The following is a 27,406-nucleotide window of genomic DNA, read 5'->3' on the forward strand; positions in this document are numbered from 1 at the left end:
TATGAACATTCATCTGGATGAGTAGGAAACTCTAGATTCAAAGGTGGTTGCCCGAAGGATGTTTTCCAGAGGCATCTCTGTCTTTTCGGTAGAATGAAGAAGGTTTTGCTACGGATTTGGATGTGGAATGCTTAGGGTTTTAGTTTTATTATCTTTGTCTTTAAATTGTTCATCACATTGCTCAGATCTATGATCTGATTTACTTTCCTGCAATTCCATTTCTTATTCCTTGTTTGCAACTTTGATTCTCTTTAGATTTCTGCAATTTGAACCAAATTCAGCTACTAACTTAGCGTGCAATCTGAATTTTAAGTAGCTATCTAATTGTAGCTAGCTAATCAGTTTGTAATATAGATTTTGTTTTGAATTCTCTAGATCGGCTCATGTAAGCTAGTGTTAGTTTCAATTCAAGGAATTAGAAAACTTTTGATCTATTCATTGAACTTGTTTTGATTGTGATTATGCTTGGAAATTGAATGTTTAACTTGAGCTTGTGATTTGTTATCTCTGTTCAAGTTTAGTTATTTGAGCTTAAGAAATTTATTGAAATTGTGATTGTGAATTGGAGAGATGGTTATTGATTTATTTAATTCAATAATGCTTAATTGTTAACAACTTGAATTGAAAGAAGTTTAATCATGTTTAGATGAGGATGAATTATCTTTAATTCTGTTCTTGAAGGCATTAGATGAAGACAAATTGAATTGTAAGTCAAATGGTGTATTTAATTGACCTTATTGATGTAAGAATTTAATTGGCATCAATTCTAGGATTTACACACATTTACTAGTTAACCTTGGAAAATACGACTTGAGACTCCTTACTACACGTGTTTCATTTAGTTTATGTGAGTTTCAATCTTTATTAATTTGATGTGCCTCGTGACATACAAAAAGGGTTACACCAGTATGCCTTGAACTCTTTTCCTTGAAACGCACTGTGAGCATCTATAGTAGATACCTATAAAGTTTTGAGAAACTTAAATAAATTAAAATTAGATGAGCTATCTTGTGAACTTGAACTCCACGAACACGCTAACTCAAAGCAGATCAAGAAAGGTATTGAACTTTTTGCAGGTTCCTCAAAAGAAGTCAAGAACAAGAACAAATCAGAGTCAGAATCTGAATCTGACTCAGAAGCCGACAAAGAACAACTAGTGAACATGGTCAGAAAAATGTTTACTAGAAGGAAGAACAACTTTACGAAGAAATATCTACAAAAGGTGATCAAATCAAATGATGCAAAGGCAAAGATCACATGCTATGGGTGTAACAAGAAAGGACATTACAAGCACAAGTGTCTAAAAATGAAAGAGGGCAAACCTAAGACAACCAGAAAAAAGAAGACACTCAAAACGACATGGGACGAGTTGTCTTTTGAAGAATCGGACGTCGAAGATTAGAAGCATCACAACTACCTTGCGTTGATAGCATCCTGACTGAAATTAGAAAGTGAAGCGGAGCAAGATGACGAGTCTGATTATGAATCAAGTCATGAGTCCGCACTCATTTCAGAATGCTCGAACGAGGTATGATTATCTTAACTGCTAAGTTTTTTAAAAATATTCACATGTCTTAATAAAAATTAATAAAATCTGAAAAATAAAATAACACACTCCTTAAGGAACAATTTAACTCCCAAAGAAAAACCTCTAACCAAATTCAAGTCGAAAGACTTGAGGAAGAAAACGCTAAATTGAAAACTGAAATAACTAATTTAAGAGAATTATTCGAAAAATTTACAACTAGATCTAAGTACCTGGACATGATACTTGGATCTCAACAAACTATGTATAATAAATTTAGGATCGGATATAAGTCCAGCTTAATAAACAAAATATTTATATCACTCATAAGCCAAAAATAAGAAACTAACTAAAGTCTAGGTTTTGAAAGTGCGCCTAACCATGTAAGTAGAACTCAATCAATTTTATGTAGCTAAAAATAAAATTTATTACCTAAAACCAAATTCAACTAAACCTATAGATTCAAAAACTAAATCTAAATTAAATAAATACAAAATTAATCTAAACTTAAATTATAACAAAATCTATTATAACTATAAAGTAAATCCGCAGAAATCTAAAATCTTAACACAAAATATAATAATTCAAGAAGAGACATCAAATTAGTTGGTACCTCTAAAAAATAGTTTATCCAGCTAGATAATTAGGACTAAGTTAAAAAGGGATAAAAGTTTGACTTGACAAAATAACACTGGAGAAGTTTTGGATGATAGTAGGTTAGAGAAATTTTGTTTATGTATATCTAGAAAGATATGACTTCAACCTGGTGTATTTGGCTTAGTAGAACTAACTCAAGTTATCCTTTACTAAACCGAACTGGTTAGATCAAGGTTTTGTACTAAGTTTAGTTGATAGGACTATTTGAAAATTTTCAAATGCGTGGTTACTCTAATAATGTCCAGGTGATTCACCACAACTTAGAAGTTTATCTAAAGAATGTCTGTTTGTTGAACCCAAAGCTAAACTTGAATCTAACACAAGTTAAACCAAATCTTGAAATTCAACTTAACTTATCTCACAAAATCACAGGATCTATTTGTCTAAAAATTTAGACTGGTGAGATAAATAAGATTAAATTAATTCAAAATAAATTAAATAAAATTATGATTAATCAATTTGAAATTCAATGATTAAGTCCTTTCAACTTATTAATCTATCACATTTGTAAATAATTATGAATATATTATTTTTACCTAAAAATTAAGACCTTAGATTAAGGGGTGGATATTTATTCGGATAATTTTCAATTTCTAGGAAAATTATTTACTTATGTTTTCTAAAAATTTTCATTTTCTTAGTACTTCAAATTTTTTTTTTTTGGCCTTAGCCTAGATCGAACCCATAGAAAATATGATCATATAGATCTAGAAGTCGAGCATCTCATAAACACACTAGGTTTATCTTGATTGTGTATTCAAAAACATAGAATGATGTGAGATGCATAAGCATTTTGCCTGAACTTCAGATGCTTATATTAGTGCATCAACATAAGTTTGGGCAAAAAATATAATAATACATTAATCAAGTTAAGTAGTCATTTTTAAGTAAATTTCTAACTAGATATTAATATTTAACTTGACTAACCAAGTAGCACAGTAAATGTTAGACATTTAAGAACCAATTTTAGATGAATATTTTTAAATTAAATTTTTTATTATTATTTTTTATTTTTAAATAACTTAATTAAAATTTTTAACTTAAATAAAATTTTCAACTTAATTAATTTTTAACTTAAATTAATTTCTTAACTTAAATTAATCTTTAAACAACTTAATTAATAGTCAAATTAATTAATTTTTAATTTAAATTAATTTCTTAATTTAATTAATTTTTAAATAACTTAAATAAAATTTTAATTTAAATTAATTTCTTAATTTAATTAATTTTTAAATAACTTAAATAAATTTTTAACTTAATTAATTTTTAACTTAAATTAATTTTTCAGCAATTTAATTAATTTTTAACTCAATTAAGTTGTCAGATTAACTCAATTCGTGTGTTTAAACTGTTCTTGCGATATGGACATTCATGGCGAATATTCCAAAATCTGAGAAGCAATCATCTATATACATTAGTTTATTTGAACAAACTCGAGCTCGATCTAATCCAACGTTTGGAGAAATCACAGCGAATTTCCCCAAGGAAGTCGATGAGTTGCTGGACACTCCAGTAGCTCGTTCGGGAACGGCAGAAACCACGTTCCGCGGCGAACGAGGCGTGGAAGAAACCGTTTTTGTCGTTGAGCCCTTGTATTTTGCTAATTCTCATTTTTATCCTCGTATTTCTTTATATTGTTATTTGTCCTCGAACTTTTATTATGCTGTCAATCAATTATACGGCCGGACCTATGTATGAGATTTGAGATCGTAAACCCGAATCCGTTGCCTGCTCTTCGTCCACTCCATTTCCGGCCGGCCAGATCTGCCGTCGACGGACACTGCCTTTGCATCTGAGACGCTCCCTCTGCCGTCGGCGATTTCTTGCTGCCTCATCCATCTGGTATGCTCGTGATACTTCGCCTTTTGCGCCGATCCTTACTCGAGCATTAGGATAAAGAAGTTTTTACAATGATGCATCCAGGGAAAATGGTTGATCCAGATGTAGCGCTTCCACAGATTGCGATATTAGGTGCGGGCATCTTTGTTCGCACACAGTATATCCCTAGGCTGAAGGAACTAGCCGATCGCGTGATTGTTAAATCAATTTGGAGCCGCAGTGAGGTATGCGAACTGATTTATCTTCAAAGCATTTTTGTTGTTGCTAGTTTTGAGTCGCCATCTTCCTCACACTATAGGGCATCCTATGTAGGAATCTGCTAAAGCTGCTTCAGAACTTGCCCGAGATTTTGCACCGAACATTGAATACAAATGGGGCGATTCTGGGATTGAAGAGATTATTCAGGACAGTTCCATTACTGCCGTTGCTGTAGTTCTTGCTGCCCAAGTTCAGGTTTGAGTTCAAAGTTGGTGCCTTGGTACAATATTTTGACATTTTTTCCATGATTAAAACAAAATCTCTAGGAAAATTCATTGCCCTTCTAAGATATGTAGCCAATATAAGGTTAGAGACATTGGAGTGAGCTCTAAAGCTGACCTAGATATCACCAATATATATGGGATTTGTGGAAAGAATTGATGTCTCCAATTGTATTACATTCGGAATGGGAATACCCATTATATACAAAATTACACTAGAAGAGAGAATAGGAAACTAATAGCGAATAGAAAACTAATTATTATGTACATAGAAAATTAATATCTTTCTAGCTACATTTCTTTATTTTCTACTCTGTGCTCATAGTTATTACTATTCACAGCTATTCGACACTCCCTCTCAAGCTGAGGAATAGATGTTTTCCATTCCCAGCTTGACTATAAGATCATGAAATCTAGAATTGTTCAGTCTCTTTGTTAGCACATCAACCAATTGTAGTTCTGAAGGGACATATGACATACCCACTAATCCTTTCTTCAATTTTTCCTTGATGAAATGTTTATCAATTTCAATATGCTTAGTCCGATCATGTTGAATAAGATTATAGGTAATATTGATAGCTGGCTTATTGTCACAATAGAGTTTCATGGGGTATTCTCATTTGATTTTCAAATCATCTAGAATAATCTTCAACTATAGTAGTTCACATAACCTTTGAGCAATGACCATAAATTCTGATTCTGCATATGATCTTGTCACCACATTTTGCTTCTTACTCCTCCATGTCACCAAATTACCACCCAGGAAATTACAATATTCTACAGTTAATCTTTTATCCACTAGAGAACTTGCATAGTCTGCATTTGTGTAAGCATCTAAAGCTAGCGTCTCATTTTTCTTGAACAAAATTCTCTTTCTCGGATTACCTTTCAAGTAATGTAATATTTGGTAAGTAGTTTGAAGGTGAGATTCTCTTGGATCATGCATAAATTGGCTTATTACACTCTGTGTTATTAAAGGCGCGCCCGAGGCGTCAGGCGCACAAGGTGCTAGGAAAAACGTCCTTTCCCACTGGAGGCGGGCGCTGTTCGTCAAGTGCACCCTGGTGCCTAGGGCACCTTTGCACCTCAAGTCCTCAACTATGGCGCGATCGTGAACCATTTATGGATTTTTAACCAAAAAAAAAAGCATTTCAAACCAATTTGGTTTGGAATTAGGGCACGAAGAAGAAAAGGATAAAAGGGAAGAAGAAAAGAATGCAAGAAGAAGAAGAAACCTGAATTTGAAGAAGAGTCGCGTCGTCGCCCAGGTATTGTCGTCGTCCGCCGCCGCCGTTGCTGAGTCGTGCCATCGCCCAGGTATGTGTTTTTTCCTTCTTTTTTTTTGTTTTTCTGTTCTTCACTTCTTCTTCTCTTCTTCTTCTTCTTCTGTTATCTTCTTCTTCTCTTCTTCTGTTATTTATTTTCTTCTTCTTTTTCTCTTCTTTGTTTTCATTGTTTAGTTTTTATTCGTTTCTTCATCTTCTTCTTTTATTCTCTTTGTTCTGGTATCTTCTTTTCTTTCTCTTTTTCTTTTTTTTCTTCTTGTTGAGTTGCTGGTTCGTGTTCTTGCTGCTGTCCGGTTTTGTTTGTTTGTTTTTTTCCATTTTTGCAAGTTGTGTTCTTGCTGCCGACTACTGTCCAGTTTTGCCGCTGTCCGATTTTTTTATTTTTTTTGGTCCTGTTCTTTCATTTTTTCCCCCTGTTTTTCTTTTTGTTTTTCCTGTTTTTCTATTGCTAGTATAGTGCTTGTCTATTGCTGGTACAGTAGTTTTCCATTAAAGTGTTTTTTTAATTTTGTTTTTGATTTTTCAGAGCTTTTCCATTAAAGTGCTTTTTAACTTTGTTTTTGATTTTTCAGACTATTTTCTTGTTCAATTATCATAGAAGGTAGTAAGTAATACTCCAACATATATATCAAAAGATCCGACATAAAATTATTTTCAAAAAGTTAATCCGATAACAAAAATGATTTGATTTGTAACTTTTGTCACAAAAAGTTACAAAAGGGGTATCTATTGTACAAAACAACATCTTGTTGGGGGGTTTCAAAATACTACGACTTACAAAAGATGTCCGCCTCATGTAGGTGAAGAAATTAAAATTTTCATGCAGAAAAAGATGGAGAGAAGTAATCTTTCTAAACTTGCGACATTGGACTTTGAGAACGTAGACCCTCTTGGTGATGATATTGATATGGATGATATTAGAGTTAAAGCTGTGCCGCTTATAAGTATAAGTACAAATTCTACATCAGTGAATATGCAAACAAGGCCCAGACAAATAGGTCCAATGGATACGTATTTTGCTCCTAATGTGCAAAAAAATATTGAAAATAGAAAGGGTACAAAGAGACAAACTATGATAAATGAGGCATACAAGAAAGAATTAAGGGAAAAAGCTTGTATGGCCATAACTGCGTGGATGTATGATGCGGCAATTCCTTTTAATGCCGTTAACTATTCAAGCTTCAAAAGGATGTTGGACTTGGTTGTCCAATATGGTGTTGGTCTAAAAGGACCTAATTATCATGAGGTGTGGGTTCCTTTTCTAAAAAAGGCTGTTGATAGTGTAACAAATGATTACATTAAATCGTGTGAAACAGAATGGGCCAAGTATGGTTGTAGTTTGATGGCAGATGGGTGGACAGATAAAAGACATAGGACATGGATTAATTTTTTAGTGAATTTTCCTAAAGGTTCAATTTTCATCGAATCGGTCGATGTTTCTGATTATGCAAGGACTGGAGAAAATATTCAGTTGCTTGATTGATTTATGGAGTGTGTAGGAGAAGAAATGTTGTTCAAGTTGTTACGGATAGTGCAAGTAACAATGTGCTTGCTGGTAAGAATCTATTTAATTCTTTCTTATCAATATGTTTTTTCTTATATATGTTAAACTTATCTAGTTTTCTAACTTCTTTTGTAGGAAAATTATTAGAAGCAAAAAGGCCACACTTGTATAGGACTCCTTGTGCTGCTCACTGCGTTGACTTGATATTAGAAGATATTGGGAAATTGCTTGATTTTAAAGCAACATTGAAGAAGACAATGAGTGTGAATGCTTACATTTATGTTCGCCCCGGCATGGTAAATATGTTGAGGCAATTCACAAGACAAACTTTGTCAGGCGGGTGTCACAAGATTTGCTACTGCTTTTTTCACTCTTGAAAGGATGCACCTACAGAAGCAAAATTTAAGAAAAATGTTCATTTCAAAGGATTTGACAGAGAGTAAATGGGCAAAAGAAGTAGTGGGAAAGAAGGTAATTAAAATCATCATGACACTTAGATTTTGGAGTAGTATTGTGCATATTTTAAAGATATACTTCATCGGCCTTTGCATGCATTATTTGAATCCAGAATATTTTTATTCATACACAGATTCAAATATTTGTGGAGAAGTGGTAAATGGCTTGTTTAAAATTATGGAGAGATTGGTTTCAAGCGCTGCTGAGCAAGATAAAATCACTACCCAGCTCTCTATATATCGAAAGGCAGAAAGGCTATTTAGGAGGAATGTGACAATTATACATAGAAGAGTTGTTGGTCCCTTGGACGGCCAGTTAGAGGGGGGTGAATAGTCCTGCAAAAAAAACGAACCTTCCTCAAACTTTACAGCTTAATAAGAATCAACACTTGCATAAACAAAAATAAGAGATTAAAAAAAAAGAGGGACGAAGGATTTACTTGGCTACAACTGGGGAAATTGTTAATCCAAGGAAGATGAAAGCGTACTAAATTCTCCTTCAGACGGAGAAGTCTCTTTACAGCAATTAAAGCACTCAATTACAGAACTAGACTGAAAGAAATCTATCACAAGTGTTCTGTTTTAGCTTCTGGGACCAAAGTTGTATTTATAACCTTGGTCGGGGCGCCTGGAAGGGTTCCAGACGCCTAGGAGGGGATAAACTTTTATCTCCGTCGCAACGGAACGCGTCACATCACGTTCCAGATAAAAACTTGCTCCGGGCGCTCAGACCCAAGTTAACATCATGTTAACTATTTGGTCCAGGTTCTTTCGCTCCGGCTCGGCTTGCTTGGGTCCGGGTCTTTCGCTCCGGCTCCAGCTCCGCTTGGGTGATCTCGGTCATCCGGAATAGGGCTCACTCGAACCTAATTTCCGGCCTTCGAGCAAACTTCCGCCCCGGCTTCTCGTCCCTCGGAAACGTCGCGCGTCTCCTTCTCGTCCGTCCGCGTACTCTTCCGCAGTACCTCGTACCTCGGATACACCGAGCCCGTCGGTTCTCTCCCGTGACATCCTTCTCCCTAGCTGCGTTTTTCACTCGACTTCTTGTGCTCCTAAGTTTCTGCACACTTAGACACAGGGGTTAAATACCAATAGGACCTAACTTTACTTAGTTGATCACATCAAAACTACCACGGGATACTTACAAACTCCTCCTTTTTATGTGAGCAAACCCCAAGTTAAGTTAGGGTAAACCACAAATTTAACAGTTATAAAATAACAGTTCAAATTTTGAAAGTAAAAAAAATTTGCAAGTATAAAAATTAAAAAATTGTGTTACCCTCTCCCTAGACTTAATTTTTACTACTCCCCTTTTTGATCACATAAAAAATAGGGTACCTTTAAAGACGTTACATGGAAGGTCTAACATAAAAGTCTAAGAGAAAAATTAAAATTTAAGTTTGGATTTATCAATATAAATTTAAAACATTTAACATATATAAGTCAGATAATATAAAGTTGAAATTATTATAAAAAAATTTAATATTCAGAAAATTTAATATTTTTACAAATAAAGTTATTTTTCTCGAAAAAATTAACTTCTAAATAATTTTTTAAAAAAAAATTTGAAAAAAAGATTTTTATAATAACTAATTGCTTACCAGTTAGTTAATTAAATACTTATTTCAATAGTTGGCTTCTAGACTGTGACGAGGTACTAGGCCTTCTTGGATATTAGAGCAACAACTACTTTCTAGACAAAGTCTTTTAGAGAAATTAAATACTTAACTTTATGTCTGAAAGCCAAAAATAATTAATCCAAGTATGATTTTGGAACCCAAAATAAGTTCCTTACTACAGGGTTAACAAAAAATTTTTAGGGAATGTATTTTTGGGATATTTTCCTAATTTGGCCCTTATGGTATTTGAGATACCAGCTAAGTCCTGAATAATTTCTAAAATTAGACGGAATACAAGTTGAGCATGCATGACTTTTCAAACTTTCTATTTCCTTTTTCAATTTTTCATTTTCTATTTTTATTTTATTGAAATGTTTTAATCGACAAGATATAGCCAAGATTGATTTTAGCTCTTTCTTTTCTTTTTCTAACTTATAGCAGTTTTTCGATAATATTTTTATGAATTGAAATAACTTGTCAGAAGGAAGAGTCCTTACCTGACATACCTTATCGATCCTGCAATTTGAAGCTTCCCTTGAAGTGCTGCTTTCTTCTGATATCGCTCCTCTTTCATTGATGCTCTCGATGCTCATTTCGGACTAGCTTACTTTGTCTTTGTCTTCTTGGTGACTTGCTACTAGCACAAGTCCAGCGAGGGCTTCTATCTTTGATTCGGATGACGTGTCGTCCCACGTCGCCTTTAGATTATACTTAGGTCGGGCTGGCTTCTTGTTCTTTTCCTTGTCCTTGTCTTTGCTCTTCAATTTTGATTTTTGGGCAGTTAAGTTTGACATGTTCTTCTTCATTGCAGTGGTAGCATCTTACTTTCCTTTTTCTTTTTGTACCCTGCACTTGATTAAATTTATTAGATTTAAATAATTTTAAAATTTTCTTACCATTAATGCTGTTTCATCATTGTTAAGTGATGTCTCAGAATCTGGTTCGTTCGTTTTAGCTTTGAAGGCAATGCTTTACCTCTAAATCCTTAGAGATGAAATACGCATTTACTAAGATCGACCATTCCGGAGTCCTAGGAAATGCGTTACATGCGTACTTTAGCGAATCTCGGTTGATTACCTTTTCTCCGAGATTCGTGAGTTTGGTGATGAGCTTCTTGATTCTTGAGTGGAGGTGTGCGACGGTTTCGCCTTCTACTAACCGGAGGTTGCTGATCTGGTTCCGGAGCAGGTCCCGTCTCGCTAGTTTTGTCTCCGAGGTCCCTTCGTATAGTTCTAAGAATTTCTCCCAGAGCTCCTTGGTGGACTCGTAGGCTCCGATCTGGTTGACTTGTGGTGGTAAGACGCTCAGCAGATGGAACTCTGCTTTGCCGTTTGCCACGAAGTCGGCTTGCTCCTTCTTCGTCTATTGATATTCTTCTTTGTCTTTCGGAGCTACAAAATCATATTTCATAATTATTAATAATTCAAAATCCGTTTTAAAAAATACTTTCATCTTTTTCTTCCAGCTCACAAATTCCTCCTTGAACTTCGGTGGGTTGATGCTCGGTCCGGCCATCTCGTGTGCTTCGTTCGGCGGTTAGTCCTCCTGAAGCGAACCTACTCTGATACCACTTGTTGGTCCCTTGGGCGGGTGGCTAGAGGAGGGTGAATAGCCGTACAAAGAAAAATGAACTTTGCTAGAACTTTACAGCTTAATAAGAATCAACACTTGCATAAACAAAAATAAGAGATTAAAAAAAAGAGGCACGAAAGGTTTACTTGGTTACAACTGGGGAGGTTGTTAATCCAAGGAAGATGAAAGTGCACTAAATTCTCTTTCAGGCTGAGAAGCCTCTTTACAACAATTAAAGCACTCAATTACATAACTAGTCTGAAAAGAAATCTGTCACCAGTGTTTTGTTTTAGCTTCTGGGATCAGGGTTGTGGTTATAGCCTTGGTCGGGGCGCTTGGAAGGGTTCTAGGCGCCTCGGAGGGGATAAGCTTTTATCCCCATCGTAACGAAACACGCTACGTCGCGTTCCGGATAAAAGCTTGCTCGCGCCTAGACCGTCCGCACCAAGTTCGGGTGCCCGGACCGTCCGGACCCAAGTTAACATCATGTTAACTATTTTGTCCGAGTTCTTTTGTTCCGGCTCCGCTTGCTTGGGTCTGAGTCTTCCACTCCGGCTCTGCTTGCTTAGGTCTGGGTCTTCTGCTCCGACTCTGCTTGGATGATCTCGGCCATCCGGAATAGGGCTCACCCGAACCCAACTTTCGGTCGTCGAACAAACTTCCGTTCCAGCTTCTCATCCCTCGGAAACGCTGTGCGCCTCCTTCTCGTTTGCTCGCGTACTCTTCCGCAGCACCTCGTACCTCGGACGCACCTAGCCCGTCGGCTCTCTTTTGTGCTGACCTTCTCGCTAGCTGCGTCTTTCGCTCGACTTCCTGTGCTCCTAAGTTCCTGCACACTTAGACACAGGGGTTAAATACTAACAGGATCTAACTTTACTTGGTTGATCACATCAAAACTACCACGAGGTACTTACAAAAGTATTATCTCCAGCAGAATGGTGGGAATATTATGGAGCAAATACCCCAAAATTGTAAAAGTTTGCTATTAAAGTGCTTAACTTCACTTGTACTACTTTCGGCTATGAGCGCAATTGGAGTGCATTTGAGCAGTATGTAATAAATATAAATGTATAATACTATTAATATGTTACTTTTATAAGTCGAAAATATTCTTTGCTATTTTATTATACTTATTGTGATTTTTGACATTTTGTAAATTCACAGCAAAAAAAAAAAGGAATAGGCTAGCTCAGCAACGCTTAAATGATTTGGTATTTGTAAAGTACAATCGTGCCTTAAAATTTTGGTATGATGCACATGATAAGATTGACCCCATCTCTTTGACAGATATTGATGATAGTAATGAATGGTTGATGGGTTAGTTTTGAAGGTGATGACTTGACATGAGATGTCGTTGCTAGGGCTAGTGGAGCTGAAGAGCCTGAATATTGTACTAGAGGAAAAAACATTGCATCTATGGCCTCTAGTTCACATGCTAGGCCTAAACAAGTCGAGAAGGGAAATACATCTTCCTCTATGAGATACTCATCTCTTAGACTTAGAGATGAAGAAGAAGAAGAAAAAATTGAATTTGAAGAATATGAAGATAAAGAAGAAGAAGAATACAATGAGGATGATCTTGAGCTTGATGATTAATTTGACTTATTATGCTTGTTTTGATTAACTTTGTTAGTTTAGATTAGAAAGTTAAAACTTGAAAGTTTGAAACTTTTATTAATTTTATCATGGTGTTGTTTTGCTTGTCATATTTGATATTTTTGTGTGTGGAATATTAATAGTTATTATATTTGACATATATGAATGTGTCAGTAGTTTAGTAATCAACATCATGTTGAAGAGGCGCGCGCCTCGGGCTCTAGGAGCCCTTTGTGCCTCGGTGCGCCTCGCGCCTCTAACAACACTGATTACACTCACCATATGCTATGTCCGTACGAATGTGAGCAAGGTATATGAGCCTACCAACCAACCTTTGATACATCCTTTTGTCCACAGTTGGTTCTTCCTTAGCTTCTCCTTTCTTATGATTTGGATCCATTAGACTAGAAATCGGCTTACACCCAATCTTCCTTGTTTAGCTTACAGATCAGTCACGAATTAAAAATTCCTTTGGTAGAGTATGCTACCTCAATACCAAGGAAGTACTTCAATTTGTCCAGTTCCTTTCAAACTCCTCTATCAATTTCTGCTTTAGATCATGTTTTTTCCTTTTCATCATTTCCAGTTATAATGATATCATCTACATAAACTAGAAGAGTCGTCACCTTCCATGTAGTTGAGTGCTTAACAAAGAGAGTATGGTCCCTTGGCTTTGGTTATACCCAGACTTTTTCATGACTTTTGCAAATCTTCCAAAACATGCCATAGGAGATTGTTTTAGACCATAAAAAGTCTTTCTCAATTTACATACTCTGTTACTAGTATCCCCTGCAAATCCTGTTGGGAGGTTCATATAAAGTTCTTCATCATAATCTCCATAGAGAAATGCATTCTTCATATCATACTATAGGAGTTACAGCCAAAGATAGTAGAACTTTGACGGTATTTATTTTTGCAACTAGAGCAAAGGTCTCCTGATAATTTACCCATAAGTTTAAGTATAACTTTTTGCCACCAATCTAGCTTTATCTCTCTCAAGAGATCCATTTGCTTTGTATTTTAGTATAAAAATCCACTTACAATCAACAAAGTTCTTCCCCTTTGGTTTCTCAACAACCTCCCATGTCTTAATCTTTTCCAATGCATCCATTTCCTCCCTCGTGACATCCCTCCATTTCCTTTCTGACAATGTCTTAGAAATAGTGTGGGGAATAGTCATGGTATTTAGACTCATAATGAATGTTTTGTGGGTTGATGATAGATGTTTAAGAGAAACATAGTGAGATAGAGGGTAGAAAGGGTGTTTGGTGCATTCTCTAGTGCCTTTTCTAACAGCAATGGGAAGGGCAAAGCTATCTATTCAGTAGGTTGTAAAGGTGGGTAAGATCTTACCATGATCCCAGTTTTAGGTCGAAGGTTTGTGGTTGAGATTCTTGGACTTGTATCTAGACCTTTCTCCTTGAATACACTTGGGGAATACTTGGAGTACCACAAAAAACACTGGATGGAAAGGAAGATGGAGATGACTCACTAGATGGAATTGGAATAGAAGGTCATTCGGTATGGACTTGAGTAGGAGGAAGATCAAGAGCATTAATGGGTTCAAATGACTCAGAAGTGCTATCTTTTGTCATTGAGATCTCCCCCTGAGGATAGGACTTGGAGAAGAATGGGGTATATTCAAAGAAGGTAATATCAACAGAGATATAATACTTTTGAGATGAAGGATGGTAACACTTGTACCCGTTTTTAGTGGATGAGTATCCAAGGAAGACATATTTGATGGCACAAGGGTCTATTTTACCTCGTAGTGGACCATGGATATGGACAAAAGTAGTGCACCTAAAAATCCTAGGAGTAAGTCCATTTGTGGTTTGGAAATGAGGATAAAAATTGTTGAGGAGTTTTATGAGACTCTTGTTATCTAAGACACGCAAGAGAAGTCTATTTATTATATATGTGGCATTAAGGATAACCTCTCCCTAATAGGATTTAGGGATATTGTTGTGGAAAAGAATGACACGAGTAGTGTTGAGTAAATGCTCATTTTTTCTTTTTGTTATTTCATTCTGTTGGGGTGTATGAACACAAGACGAATCATGAATAATCCCTTGGAAGTAGGAGGATAAGGTTTGGTTGAAGTAATCTTCTGTGTTATCGATCCTAAAGCTTTTGATTTCCACGCCAAATTGATTTTGAATTATGGAGTGGAAATTAGGAATAATAATGTTGGCATCAAATTTTTATTTAAGGAGAAACAATCATGTAATCCGAGCGCAATCATCAATTAAGAAGACAAACCATCAAGCCCCATAAACATTGGGAATATTAGGACCCCATATGCTACTATGAATTAAATGGAAGAGAGTAGAACTTTTTTAGAATGCTTTGCCAATTCGCAAACATCACACTGAAATTCAAAAACATTTAATCCTTAAAAAAGATGAGGAAACATGACCTTTAAAATTCTAAAAGAGCGATAACCAAGACGTTTGTGATACAACCAAATGTTATCTTTATTGGAAGAACTGTGAAAGGACAAAGACAAATTAATTCAAGGTAGTAAAGGCTACTATGTTCCTTAGCAGGTCTAACCCTTCTCCCCGAGTTCTGATCTTGGAAAGCACAATAAGAAGGGGAAACAATGGCATGATAGTGAAATTCAGTAGTTAATTTTTGAACGGAAATAAGGGTGGAAGATAATTTTAGTGCATGAAGGACGTTTTTAAGGATAAGACTAGGGGTAATGTGAACATTTCCAAAACCAGCAACAATAGCTAAAGATCCATTGGCTACTACAAGTTTTTTGTTACTTGGACTAGGGTTATAAGTGTGGAAATTTTGAAAATTGAGAGTGGTATGTGGCACCGGAGTCTATTATTCATGAGTTATAAAAAAAAATTGTTTGAGGTATTCATACAAAAATGGAGTGAGGAGATACCTCAAAGAGCACGCACCGGACGGTTTATCAAGAGAACCCAACAATCCTCGAAGTTTCTCAATTCTATATTGTTGAATCCGCTTAGGAAATGCAAAAATGCAGAATCGGCCATGATGATAAATGCAGAAGTAGAGAATTAGCAATGAAGGCTTAATGCTCAGATATCTTGTGGAAAGAATTAATGTCTCCAATTGTATTACATTTAGAATGGGAATACCCAATATATACAAAATTACAATAAAAGAGAGAATAGGAAACTAATAGCGAATAGGAAACTAATTAGTTTGTATGTAGGAAATTAATATCTTGCTAACTACATCCCTTGATTTCCTATGTGCTCACAGCTGTTAGTGTTCACAACCGTTCGACAGGATTCACTATTTTAAGAATCTGCATTGGGATTCGAACCAGAATATCATGGTCATGGTATTTGAAATTTCTTTATTGTAGGTTTGCTTTGGGTACTGTAGTAGTATAAACTTCCTAAACAATTAAGCCATATTAAGCTTCATTCTGCTTAATTGCCTATGAACTATAGTATAGAACTAATCCACGAGTTTACTTCAAATGGAGCAACAAAGAGAAGATAATTGGTTTAATGGCTAGGCTGGGGCAAGGCAGCAAGGGAAAATAACTAAGGAAATAGCAAGGAGATTTTACTAAGGGATCTAGAACACATGACATGTGCTATATCATTTTAATGATTTGATTAAGCTTCAGTAATGTCAAAAAAATGTTCCTTATTATCTATTTATATTCTAAATACCAGGATTATAGTGGACCTGTGTTTGCATAGTAATAGCATGATGCAAAGTTGCAAGAGAATCCAATACACTATAGACCTGAAGAAATCATTCAATGATCATGCAAATACATATATTTATCATCAGATGATTGGCCAGAGGCGACATAAAGTTGGAAATATTTCCTAAATAGTGAAAGAATATAGGGTTCTATTGACTAAGCCCAAAATGAACGGCTCTTGAACATTTTAAGATTAATTTCAGTTTGTTCCTGAAGATTATTTTATCTAGTTTTGCCCCTCAAAGTTTCGAATATATCAATTTAGAGTTTGACTTCAGTGCATCATTTCAAATTTTTCTTCCAAAGCATCCTAAACCATTTTCTAGAATTTTTGTAATATAGAATGTTTTGGTTGATTAAAGCAGGTGCTAAATTGTCAGACTGGGAACTCCAGGGATCAAACTGAAACTACTAATTGATAAAACATTTCTTAGCCTTGAATCTATAAAGAATGGCAATCTGATCTACAGCAACAACAGAACAACTTACATGATTAACCCTTTAGATATATTGTGCATTCTTATATGATGTGTCAATTCCATTATTGTTCTCATCATGGATGGTTAAATGCTCTTCAATTCCCTCTTTACATCTATCTTCGTGTTTTCTATACAATTAACTTGAAGCTTATTTATATTAGTGGGTTATTTATCATCCAAAAATAATCACTTATAGTAAAGTTAAGATAACAAAACTTGCAGATTGAAGTTTCCCTAAAGATGTTGAGAGCAGGAAAGCATGTTATTCAAGGTACTAAAAGTTTGCTTTATCTTGCCAATTAAAAAGAAAACTCAAAGCCTCTTACTTGAAAGGCTCATTTTAAGAACATTTCAACTTATATGTGCTCGGTATACATCAACTTTCACTTTTCTTCTTTAGTATTTGAGACTAGTTTTTACCTAATACTTTTCAATTTCTCCTGTGTTCTGTGGCTTACAACTTGGTGGGCAAAGAGAAACCTGCTGCTGGATGTAAGTACCTGGTATCCTCAATCCTGTATCATGTATCCAAATTTGTATTTCCAATGTTAAGTCTACAAGTACCAATGTTGCACTATACTCCCTTGACTAGCAATCCTGTATTCTCTAACAATATGTGTTTCCATCAAATTGTAGTTATGATAAATTAGTTACTTCATCCTGTTTTAGACTATCAAATAAGTTTTTTACTTCATCCTGCTTCTGAATGTCTAAGAAGTTATTCTCCTCTTTAGTGTTCCAACTTGTCCTTGTTCAGGATAAATCATACCTTTTTCTGAATTATAAAGCAATAAAATAAAGTATAAATCTTAGTGCTTGTAAATTTAAGGCATTTTAGTTTGCACATTCCAGTGATACATTTTATTTTATTTTTCAGTTAATGTGATCCTAATACATTTCATTTTATTTTTCAGTTAATGCGGACTTTATTTATTCTCTTTTCCCTCTCTTTTTTACCTATGTCTAGCAATCACCAAGAAAGAATAATTTCTAACCAATATAGCAAATGATATCTCATACAAAGTGGTCGGCACCTGCAATAATAAGTTACAATATAGCAGAATCAATTTATTTCGTGCTTCTATCACAACTCATTATTCACTTACCATCACATGAAAAATTATAGACCCGCCAAAACATTTCATACATTATGAAAGAACCTTGATGTTTTGGCAAGAATGTTCTTTGCAGTGTTCTGCCATACTCTCTTAGCTTCTTTAGAGACGACATTCATTTGTCATTTAAACAATTATTTGAATCTTCAGCTGTGAGTGAGGCAGAGGCAGCACTATCGTCCTACAATTCTTTTTGCAATGACCTCCCTCGCCAACCGGTTTGGGCTCTAGCTGAGAATTATCGCTTTGAACCTGCATTTGTTGAGGTACCCACTTTTTGAAATTACTGCCTTCTTTATAAGGCCTAATTAAACACATTCTAACCTTAGTTGTACAGTCCAGAAAATTGTTGAATAGCATTGGTGATATGATGCACGTCCAAGTCAGCATTGAGGGATCAATGAACAGTAAAAATCCATACTTCTCAAGTTCCTGGCGGCGAAATTTTACTGTAAGTGAAGAGTTAATTGGGATTGCCATGAAACTGGACTGTGAAACACATGGTTTAAAGCATCCTGCTGACACTCACTAGCAATGTGATTTTGGTCCTACTGATTACACTCAATATTGTGTTTCTGCTATTTATTTTTGTTATAAATACCACAAAACAAGGCTCATTTTGATCCTACTAGTTCCAGAAGTGGGTAGTTGGAGCATTGCAAAATGGTATGGTACTAGTCAGACTATACATAACTAAAAAAGTAGGATAAGTCAATGAAGGTATGATAATCTGAATCTTTTTTTTTTTTGGTTTGAATGGGAACTTGGTATGATAAATCGAGTTATGGCTTATGACAGGATGGTACAATAGTCATACATCAGAAACAAGTTACTCAATTTGTGTGTTTTGTATCTCTTAAACTATGTTTTAGTTAAACCAAGCCATGTGTACTCGCAAGTTTAAGCGATGATAAAAATCATAGATATTGGAATGTCATAGCTTCATCTTTTACTTTTCTCACACTTACAGGGAGGCTTCATTCTGGATATGGGCGTACACTTTATTGCAGGATTGAGAATGGTGAGGTCAATTCTGTTATAATAGATTTTGACAATTTTATGTTTGGACGTCAGTTTTACTGCAACTTACAAGCCAAGACAGCTGTTGCCTGGCCTTTGAATATTGATTCAGATGCCACAACAAACCCAATCTATTGGTGATAACATACTAGTACAATACAGTTGAGAAAAACAAAAAAAATCTAAATATTTTCTAGGCATACCATTTGGTACAACTCAGTACGCCATTTGGTTTACTATTAGATACCATCCAATCCATTATCAGAATTGGTGTTTGCTTGTGGATTGACCAACCTAATAGAAATTTTCTCTGAAACTCACTTTGAGATTGGTAAGTTGTTCTATGATGCAGTTTTAATTTTTTTTTTATTATTGTATTTATGATAGTTAGGTAACTTCTGTTAAATAAATGAGAAGTCTTGTAATTCTAATAATCATTTCATCATTTTGCTTTATAGATTGTTGGGTGTGAGATCAACATGGTATCTGCCATTACTCGTCATGTGGATGTGACTCTGCCTCCACCTGATAATATATGCTCTCTCTTGTGAGTTTATGCTGCTTCAAATTTCAATTAAGTTTCAAAAATATAGTCACCATCTTTATTCTTAATATTTGCACATGTAGCCAATTGGAAAATGGGTGTGCGGGGGTATTTGTAATGGCAGTGAACTCAAGCTCTCCAAAGGTAAGTAGAGCAATCACTTCTAAATTTCTTGACAAATATGTATCATGAGGTAGAAGTGCTTGTGTAACAATGTTGCAGAAATACTGCATAATGCACGTTATCTTATGTTCTTAAGGGACAACTTTTATTTTAAACTCATCTAACTGCACTGTTTTCTGTGTTCATAGATATATTGGCGTATTGATGGTTCTAAAGGAGCATTGCAAATTGAGCGTGATATTGACAATGGTCGTCATGGCTATATGGTATAATAATGGAAATAAGACTCATTTGTATCTCTTACCAATTCTTTGAGGATGTAAAATGCTTATGCTTATTGACACGTGATATACTTAGAAGAACTCTCTATTTTAGGTTGTAATTCATAGTAGTTCTTGCTTGCTTTTTTTTTTTCCTATTATTATTCTTATTTTATTGTTTTTTTAGCATGCAAATTTATTTTATTATATTTGCAACTTTAGGAGTTTCATTTTAGACCTCAACTTGTCTGCAAGGTTTAGGCAGTCAAGTGTATTCCTTTGTTAGTCCTGTAAAAGGAAATTTTATTATTCCTGTAAAAAAGAGTAGAAAGCATGGAGCATACAGTTACTTGGATTAAGAGTCCATATGCTCCCAAATGTGGCCTAGCAAATGCTCCCATGGAATTTCTTGTTTTCTACTTCGATTACTTGCTCTACTCTCAATTTTGGAAGAGACATCCATGTCTTAAACTGTTTCTTAGTTTCGTGCCCTCTCCCTATGCTTGCTATTTATAGATGTTGGATGTTTGCTCCAACATTCTCATCTTGAATCAACTTAGATATTTTCCCTTCGCATGCCCATTTTTATTGTGAAAAAGAACTGCATTTGGTAAGTTCTACATAATGTCAACTAATATTAATTACTAACTGTCATCTGCAGGTACGCTTTTACACAGCAGGTGGCCATTGCCAAAGTACTTTTTATCCTTTCTCTGGCGTAAATGAGGAATTGAAGGCATTTATTTCGGATGTTTTACAAACCAATAACAAAGTAGGGGGTCCTTTTTTTATTTATCACTTTAGAAATGTAGCTTTTCCTCCCTCATATTCCAAGTTGATCTATAAGAACTATTTAGGAACTTCCATATCCTTTTTTGGCTGTTTCCCTGCATTTATTACTCATAAATCTTATACGCTGTAAAAGTTTGTGCCTAAAATGATTGCTTCAATCTCAAGGCAGAACTAGTGCAATTGAATACCATCTGAAGGTCGACTTAGTAAACTTTTTACACTTTATGCTTTTTGAAGTTCATTAGTTCTGATTGAGAAATGTTTTCTTTTCCTATTTTATCTTGCTATCAATTTTACCTTGCTACCAAACTCATAGCATCAGTGCAACCTTAAATTACTTGCAAATGTGCTCTTGTGCTTCAAGTCTGTCATTTTTTTTTTCAGTATTGCCGGTTAGTTTTATCACCTCTCATTCTTTCTCAGGAGGGTTCATCTGGCCATAACCCCGAAGCTCGTAGTTCATATATCGAAGGGGCACGCGATGTTGCTGTGCTGGAAGCCATGCTTGAATCAAGCATGAAACAAGGAAATCCTGTCCATGTGAAAAGGCTATGATTAACTTGTGTTCAAGAGTCTTTTCTAGAAAAATAAAATCAGTTCTTTCATTTTTGATTTGGTAGAAGAAACTCATATGTAGTATGCCTATAGAAGAGGAGGATTTCTTTTTGATACTTTATGTTGATCCTGGAGTAAAATATGTGTAATGGGCATAATAACTACTGCTATTTGTTACTCTTTCATCTCCTCTTCGTGAAGGTTTTAAATTATTATTTCGTTGAGCCATCTAGGGAGCTCAGATCAATGAGAAACTGCAACCCAAAGAGCTGATGTTTTGTGCCACAGTGGGTGCATGGAGTAGTATAAAGTATAAGACAGGTGAGAAAGGGAAGAAAAAAGTATCGAAATCAATAACACGATAAACTACTAACTTTATTGGTTGTTGACATAAAGAACAACCAAAGGTTTCGTCTTGATGGAGGAAAAGATTCAACAATAAGTGAAAAAAGAAATAATTAATTCAAGGTTGAACAAGACAACTTGAGGTTAGATACAAGAAGACAGTAGTACAATCCCCAAGTAGTATACTTATAGTTGAATAGAATTAGAAGACATAATTACAGAGATATCAAAAATAAAATTTTCTACAGTTGGATAAGTTAATTTGGAGCATTTATTTCACATGTTAATAATACAAAAGAATGATAGCTTGCGGAAATGACTATGGGTGATATCTGATATGGAGATCTGACACGATTAAAATAAAAAAAATTTAATCCTTTTATCTGCATGTAACTCTCTCTTTTCTTCATATAAGGTGATGGTTTTTAAAGATCATCTCTAATGTGTTGATCTTTGAAGATCAGCACTAGTACATCAAACTAACTCTAATGTTGGTGTTGGTTTGTTAAAATCAACTGCAACGTTGATTTTTAAAGACCAGGTGTTGGTTTATAAAAATCAATATCAAGGTGGTGTTAATTTCTACAAACGAATATCAAGATAAAGTTACATTTAAAAATCAACTTCAACGTACTGGTGCTGACATCACCAAATTAGCATCATCCAAGGTGGTGTTGGTTTGTAGAAATCAACACCAAGATGGTGCTGATTTTACAAACCAGCACCAAGGTGGTGTGGTCTTTAAAGACCAGCTCCAATGTGTTTGTCTTTAAAGACCGACACCAATGTATTGGTGCTAGACCAGCACCAACGTGTTGGTGCTGGTCTGTAAAAACCAACATTAAGGTGGTGTTAGTTTGTGTTGATACAGTCTGACCTGGCTGTTGTTTTGATGTTGACACTGATTTAAGTTTGTATCAGATATTGATTAAACTAAGAATGACTACTGATCGAGGTTGATCAGTTGGGAGGGAAAGTTCTGGTGAGTAAAGCCAGGCAAGGGAAATCCAGATGGGTCAAGACATCTAGTGAAAAGTCCAAGTAGGGAGCTTGGCACGGGAAAAGTCCAAGTATGGTGACTTGGCACGGAATGGTCAGAGAGGGCTCGGTAGTTCGTTCTCTGGACCGGACGAAGTCGGAGAGGGCTCGGTAGCTCGTTCTCCGGACTAGGTCAGAGAGGGCTCGGTAGCTCGTTCTCTGGACCGGACGAAGTCGGAGAGGGCTCGGTAGCTCGTTCTCTGGACCGGATGAAGTCGGAGAGGGCTCGGTAGCTCGTTCTCCAGATTAAGTCAGAGAGAGACTTAAGTGGACTTTCAATGGAACATTGGATCGGTCGGTAGACCGATCCAGTGACACAAGAATCAGTGGATCGGTCGGCAGACCGATCCAGTGAAACTAAGTTCCACGGATCGGTCTGATGACCGATCAGATGACACTCAGTAGCACACTGAGTGAAATCTGATCGGTCTGCAGACCGATCAGAAAACACTCAGTAGCACACTGAGTGCAATCTGATCGGTCAGGACCGATCCACACTCAATCTGATCGGTCACTACGACCGATCAGAATGGCCTCAGACCGATCAGGCTGTTGCCTGATCGGTCCAAGGCACTGTGATCGGTCTGGTGACCGATCCACACATTCTGATTTGTTCGCCTTATCAACGATTCCTTCACTGCTTTTGATATATCTCATTCATTTATGTGATGTAATCCTCTGTGCTGTTAGCTTTTGAGTTTGCAGGTTAACAGGTATCATTCCAAGCCTAATTTCAAATTAAGTTCATAAGAGGAATGCGACAAATGGTCTTTCTGTTGGTTTCAGCGACGCATGGTGCATTTCGCATCAACGGATCGCTGTGATCCGGCGATCCGCTTGACTCGGGATTGGTTCGAGCTCGAAGACGCCAAAGGTTGTTGTGATATCATTGGTGTGAGTTCGGAGAATCGAGAAGGAGGAAAAGGATGATCTGAGTCAATATGGCATACTGACATCTATAGTGAGGTTTTGAGAAGCGAGAGGGGATAAAGAAGAACAACAAGAAAGCTTGAAAGAAAAGTCTGCGGTTGTGCGAAGTTCTTGAGCTCTCGGGTGAACTGCGATCTCTGCTTTTCCGATCCTCGCGTGGTTGTAAGCATTTCTATTCTCCTTTGCCACCGAGTTTCGTAAGTCTCGTGCCTTAACTTAGATATTTCTTGAGACTTTGTGGGAAGGTTACTCCACCTAGAAGGAGGATCTTTAGCCGGAATTCTTCCGGGGTGCGATCTACCGAAGATCAAGGAGTCGTCCACCTTACGGACACGCCGAGGAGTAGGGGCAAGTTATCCCCGAACCTCGTAAATCTGTGTATCAGTGTTTGTGTGTTGGTTTTCGTTTTGTTTTAGTTTGCTTATTCCGCTGCGCTAACTAGTTTCTGTGTAGAACTCTCTGCTTAAGTTTTTAAATAGGCTATTCACCCCCCCTCTAGCCATCTAAGATCCCAACAAGTGGTATCAGAGCCTGGTGCTCTTCATTTCGGCTTAACAACCCAAAGAGCTAAACAATGGCCATGAAGGAGGGATTCAGCACCAACCGTCCACCCTATTTCGAGGGAGCAGATTTTCAATACTGGAAAAGCCGCATGGAGTATTACCTCAAGACTGATATCTCCATGTGGTTTTCCGTCAAGGAGGGTTTTACACCACCAAAAGATGAAGAAGGTAAGGAACTTGATTCGTCTAGGTGGTCTACCGAACAACTACGCAAAGCACAAGCCGATGCCAAGGCTATGGTCACCTTGCAATGTGGAATCGCCAAGGACCAACTCGTCAAGGTAGGTCCGTTCTCGAGTGCAAGAGACCTATGGAACAAACTCATCGAGCTCCAAGAGGGAACTCGAGATTCTCGAATTACCAAGAGGGACCTATTCTTGAATCAACTCCAAAATCTAACTATGAAGGATAATGAAACGGTAAGTGAGCTTCATGGGAGATTCAAGGAGATCATCAACGGTCTACACTCTGTGGACGAACGAGTGGAGAATCGCGATCTCGTAAGGTATGCTCTAAAAGCTTTTCCTAGGAATGCCTTGTGGTCATCTATGGTAGATGCCTACAAGGTATCCAAGGATCTTTCCATTGTTAAATTAGATGAATTTTTCTGTGAGATGGAACTTCATGAGCTTGCTAACAAAGGTCAAAAAGAGAAGGGTATTGCTTTGTTTGCAGGACCAAAGAGCAAGGATGGAAGAAGGAAGAAGGAAAAGAAGAAAGAAAAGGAGATTTCCTCATCCACCTCTTCCTCAGAATCCGATGATGAAAGTGGATCATCATCAAGTGAGATGGCGAATTTCGTAAGAAGAATCATGAGAAGGAGCAGGAGATACAAAGGAAAAGGTAAACCTAGTAAACAAAATATTGACAAAACTAATGTTACGTGTTATGAGTGCAGCAAAAAGGGACACTATCGAAGTGAGTGTCCAAAACTTAAGAAGAAGGAGGAACGAGCCAAAAAGAAGGAGGAAAGAGCCAAGAAGAAGAAGGCTCTCAAGGCCACTTGGGATGAGTCCTTATCAAGCTCATCGGAGGAAGAAGAGAAGATGGAAAAGAGCACACGACAATTAGCACTTATGGCAAGGGAAGTTTCGGACTCCGGAAGTGAGGGAGATTCGAGCGACGCTTCAACCGCGGCTTCATCATCGTCGGATGATGAAGAGGTAACCTCTTCTCATATAGAAAAGTGTTATAAGACTATCACTCACTTATCTACATTGCTTAAAAAGTCAAAAACAGAAAATAAATTGTTAAAAGAAGAAGTAAAAACCTTAAGGACCCTTAGGGAAGATGAGGTCGATGACCTACATCTAGAAGTCCTTGAGGATGAGAACAAGGCGTTAAAGGGTGAGGTTGAGAAACTCAAGAAAATGCTTGAGAAATTCTCAACTAGCTCTAAGACTCTAGACATGATTCTAAATGCCCAAAGGACAGTCTACAACAAGGCCGGGCTAGGGTATCAACCCAAGGAGTCGAGTTTCATTTCTCTAATGTCTAGAACTCAACATAGTAGATCACATGTTTCTAGGGCTCATGGAACTAGGAAAGGTATGACCAAGGCATGGGTTCCTAGGTCTTTCGTTGTAGAAGCATTAGGTCCCAAGATTTGGGTACCTAAAACCTCTATCTTCCGTGTCTTGTAGGCATTGGTCGAGGGGGAGCATCTATCAACTTGGTTTGTTGATAGTGGATGCTCCAAGCACATGACCGGGGATAGATCACTGTTTTCTACCATTCAAAACAAAAATAGAGGTAATGTGTCATTTGGTAACAATGGTAGCCTTAAGGTTGTAGGAGTTGGAGACATTCATATATCCGAATGTCTCCATATCAAGAATGTCGTTCTAGTCAAGGGGATGACTTTTAATCTCCTAAGTGTCAGTCAATTGTGTGATACGGGTTACACAATTGAATTTCATTCAAGTCAATGTTTGGTTAAACACATTGACACACTTGACACGGTACTAGTAGGCACAAGGGTTGATAATATTTATCAAGTATCGTTTAAAAGTGCTACTAATGCTTTGATTAAGTGTTTCATGTCGAAAGAAGAAGAGTCTTGGCTATGGCATAGAAGGTTGGCACATGTAAACATGAAGAACATCCGGAAGTTGGCCAACCAAGGATTAGTGCGAGACTTACCCAGCATCAAGTACCACAAGACCAAACTATGTGATGCATGTCAAAAGGGTAAGCAAACAAAAGGTGTTCATAAAGGTAAAAGCACTGTAAGTACATCTACTGCTTTAGATTTATTGCACATGGACCTATTTGATTGCAGTAGTGTAATATCATTGAATGGAAGTAGATATTGCTTGGTAATCGTTAATGATTTTACTAGATACACATGGACTTTCTTTTTGAAACATAAGGACCAAACTATAGATATTTTTATTTCCTTTTGTAGAAGAACTGAAAATGAAAAATCTACAACAATTAAAACCATTAGAAGTGATCATGGTGGGGAATTTCAAAATCATAGGTTTCTAGAGTTTTGTCAAGAAAAGGGATATAGGCATGAGTTCTCTACTCCAAGGACCCCACAGCAAAATGGGGTTGTGGAGAGAAAGAACCGAGTACTACAAGAGGCTGCACGAAGCATGCTCAATGAGTACTCACTACCGAGCTACTTATGGGCTGAAGCTGTGAATACAGCTTGCTATGTGCAAAATCGAGTTTTAATACATAGGTTTTTAGGAAAGACTCCCCATGAACTTTGGTTTGGGAAACCGCCTACAATTAAACATCTTAGGGTGTTTGGTTGTAAGGTGTTTATCCTGAACACCAAGGATCATCTTGGAAAGTTCACGGCTAAGGCTGATCAAGGGATACTGGTCGGGTACTCTCTTACCAGCAAAGCCTATCGAGTCTACAACAATAGGACTAAATTGATTGAAGAGTCCTCTGATGTAGCTTTTGAAGAAATCCCTAACTTAAATGATCAACCAAGGGATATAGGAGAAATTCAATTTGAACTTAGAAATCTAAGTTTGAATGATCAAAATGAAGAACGAGTCGAAGTTGACTCTGATGTTGATGAGCAAAGGCAACAAAGAACTCAATCTGATCCTTTGCCTGATATTGAGTCCTTGCCTGTGCCGAGTGAGACCACTCATGAGGCACCGCCAACACCAAGGCAGTCTAGGTTAGCCACTAGTCATCCCCAAGATCAAATTGTGGGAGACATCCAACAAGAGGTTAAGACTAGGTCATTCTTTAGAAATGAATCTAATGAAGTCGCATTGATTTCAGAGATTGAACCAAAAATAGTTGATGAGGCATTGCACGATCCTGATTGGATCTTAGCTATGCAAGATGAGTTAGGTCAATTTGAAAGGAGCCAAGTGTGGGACTTAGTTCCTAGACCTAAGAAGACCACCATTATTGGAACTAAATGGGTCTTC

The 27,406-nt window shown here is 36.6% G+C and overlaps 1 protein-coding gene across 2 annotated transcripts; it reads left to right on the top strand.

The window, feature by feature from the left end:
* The first annotated feature begins 3,638 nt into the window (after positions 1 to 3,638).
* LOC121976701 (scyllo-inositol 2-dehydrogenase (NADP(+)) IolW-like) lies at positions 3,639 to 21,352 on the top strand. Of its 2 annotated transcripts, XM_042528994.1 has the most exons (13): positions 3,639 to 4,024; positions 4,106 to 4,245; positions 4,334 to 4,474; positions 16,940 to 16,988; positions 17,192 to 17,209; positions 17,983 to 18,098; positions 18,170 to 18,283; positions 18,803 to 18,853; positions 19,311 to 19,399; positions 19,480 to 19,540; positions 19,708 to 19,785; positions 20,441 to 20,551; positions 20,995 to 21,352. In XM_042528994.1, exons 2-13 carry the CDS (start codon positions 4,111 to 4,113, stop codon positions 21,124 to 21,126), a joined length of 1,095 nt encoding a protein of 364 aa, XP_042384928.1. In that variant the 5' UTR covers positions 3,639 to 4,024; positions 4,106 to 4,110; the 3' UTR covers positions 21,127 to 21,352. The 2 variants fall into 2 exon arrangements, with proteins under 2 accessions (XP_042384928.1, XP_042384929.1); XM_042528995.1 differs by lacking the exons at positions 3,639 to 4,024; positions 4,106 to 4,245; positions 4,334 to 4,474 and adding exons at positions 6,299 to 7,341; positions 7,426 to 7,761.
* The last annotated feature ends 6,054 nt before the right edge of the window (positions 21,353 to 27,406 follow it).

This window comes from Zingiber officinale, chromosome 4B (genome assembly GCF_018446385.1).
Source record: "Zingiber officinale cultivar Zhangliang chromosome 4B, Zo_v1.1, whole genome shotgun sequence".
NCBI classification, from domain to species: Eukaryota; Viridiplantae; Streptophyta; class Magnoliopsida; order Zingiberales; family Zingiberaceae; genus Zingiber; species Zingiber officinale.

Coding starts and splice junctions, on each gene's coding strand:
- LOC121976701 (XM_042528994.1), top strand. CDS start 4,111: ATGGTTGATCCAGATGTAGCGCTTCCACAGATTGCGATATTAGGTGCG. Junction 19,400..19,479: donor GATAATATATGCTCTCTCTT/GTGAGTTTATGC, acceptor TTGCACATGTAG/CCAATTGGAAAATGGGTGTG. Junction 19,541..19,707: donor TGAACTCAAGCTCTCCAAAG/GTAAGTAGAGCA, acceptor CTGTGTTCATAG/ATATATTGGCGTATTGATGG.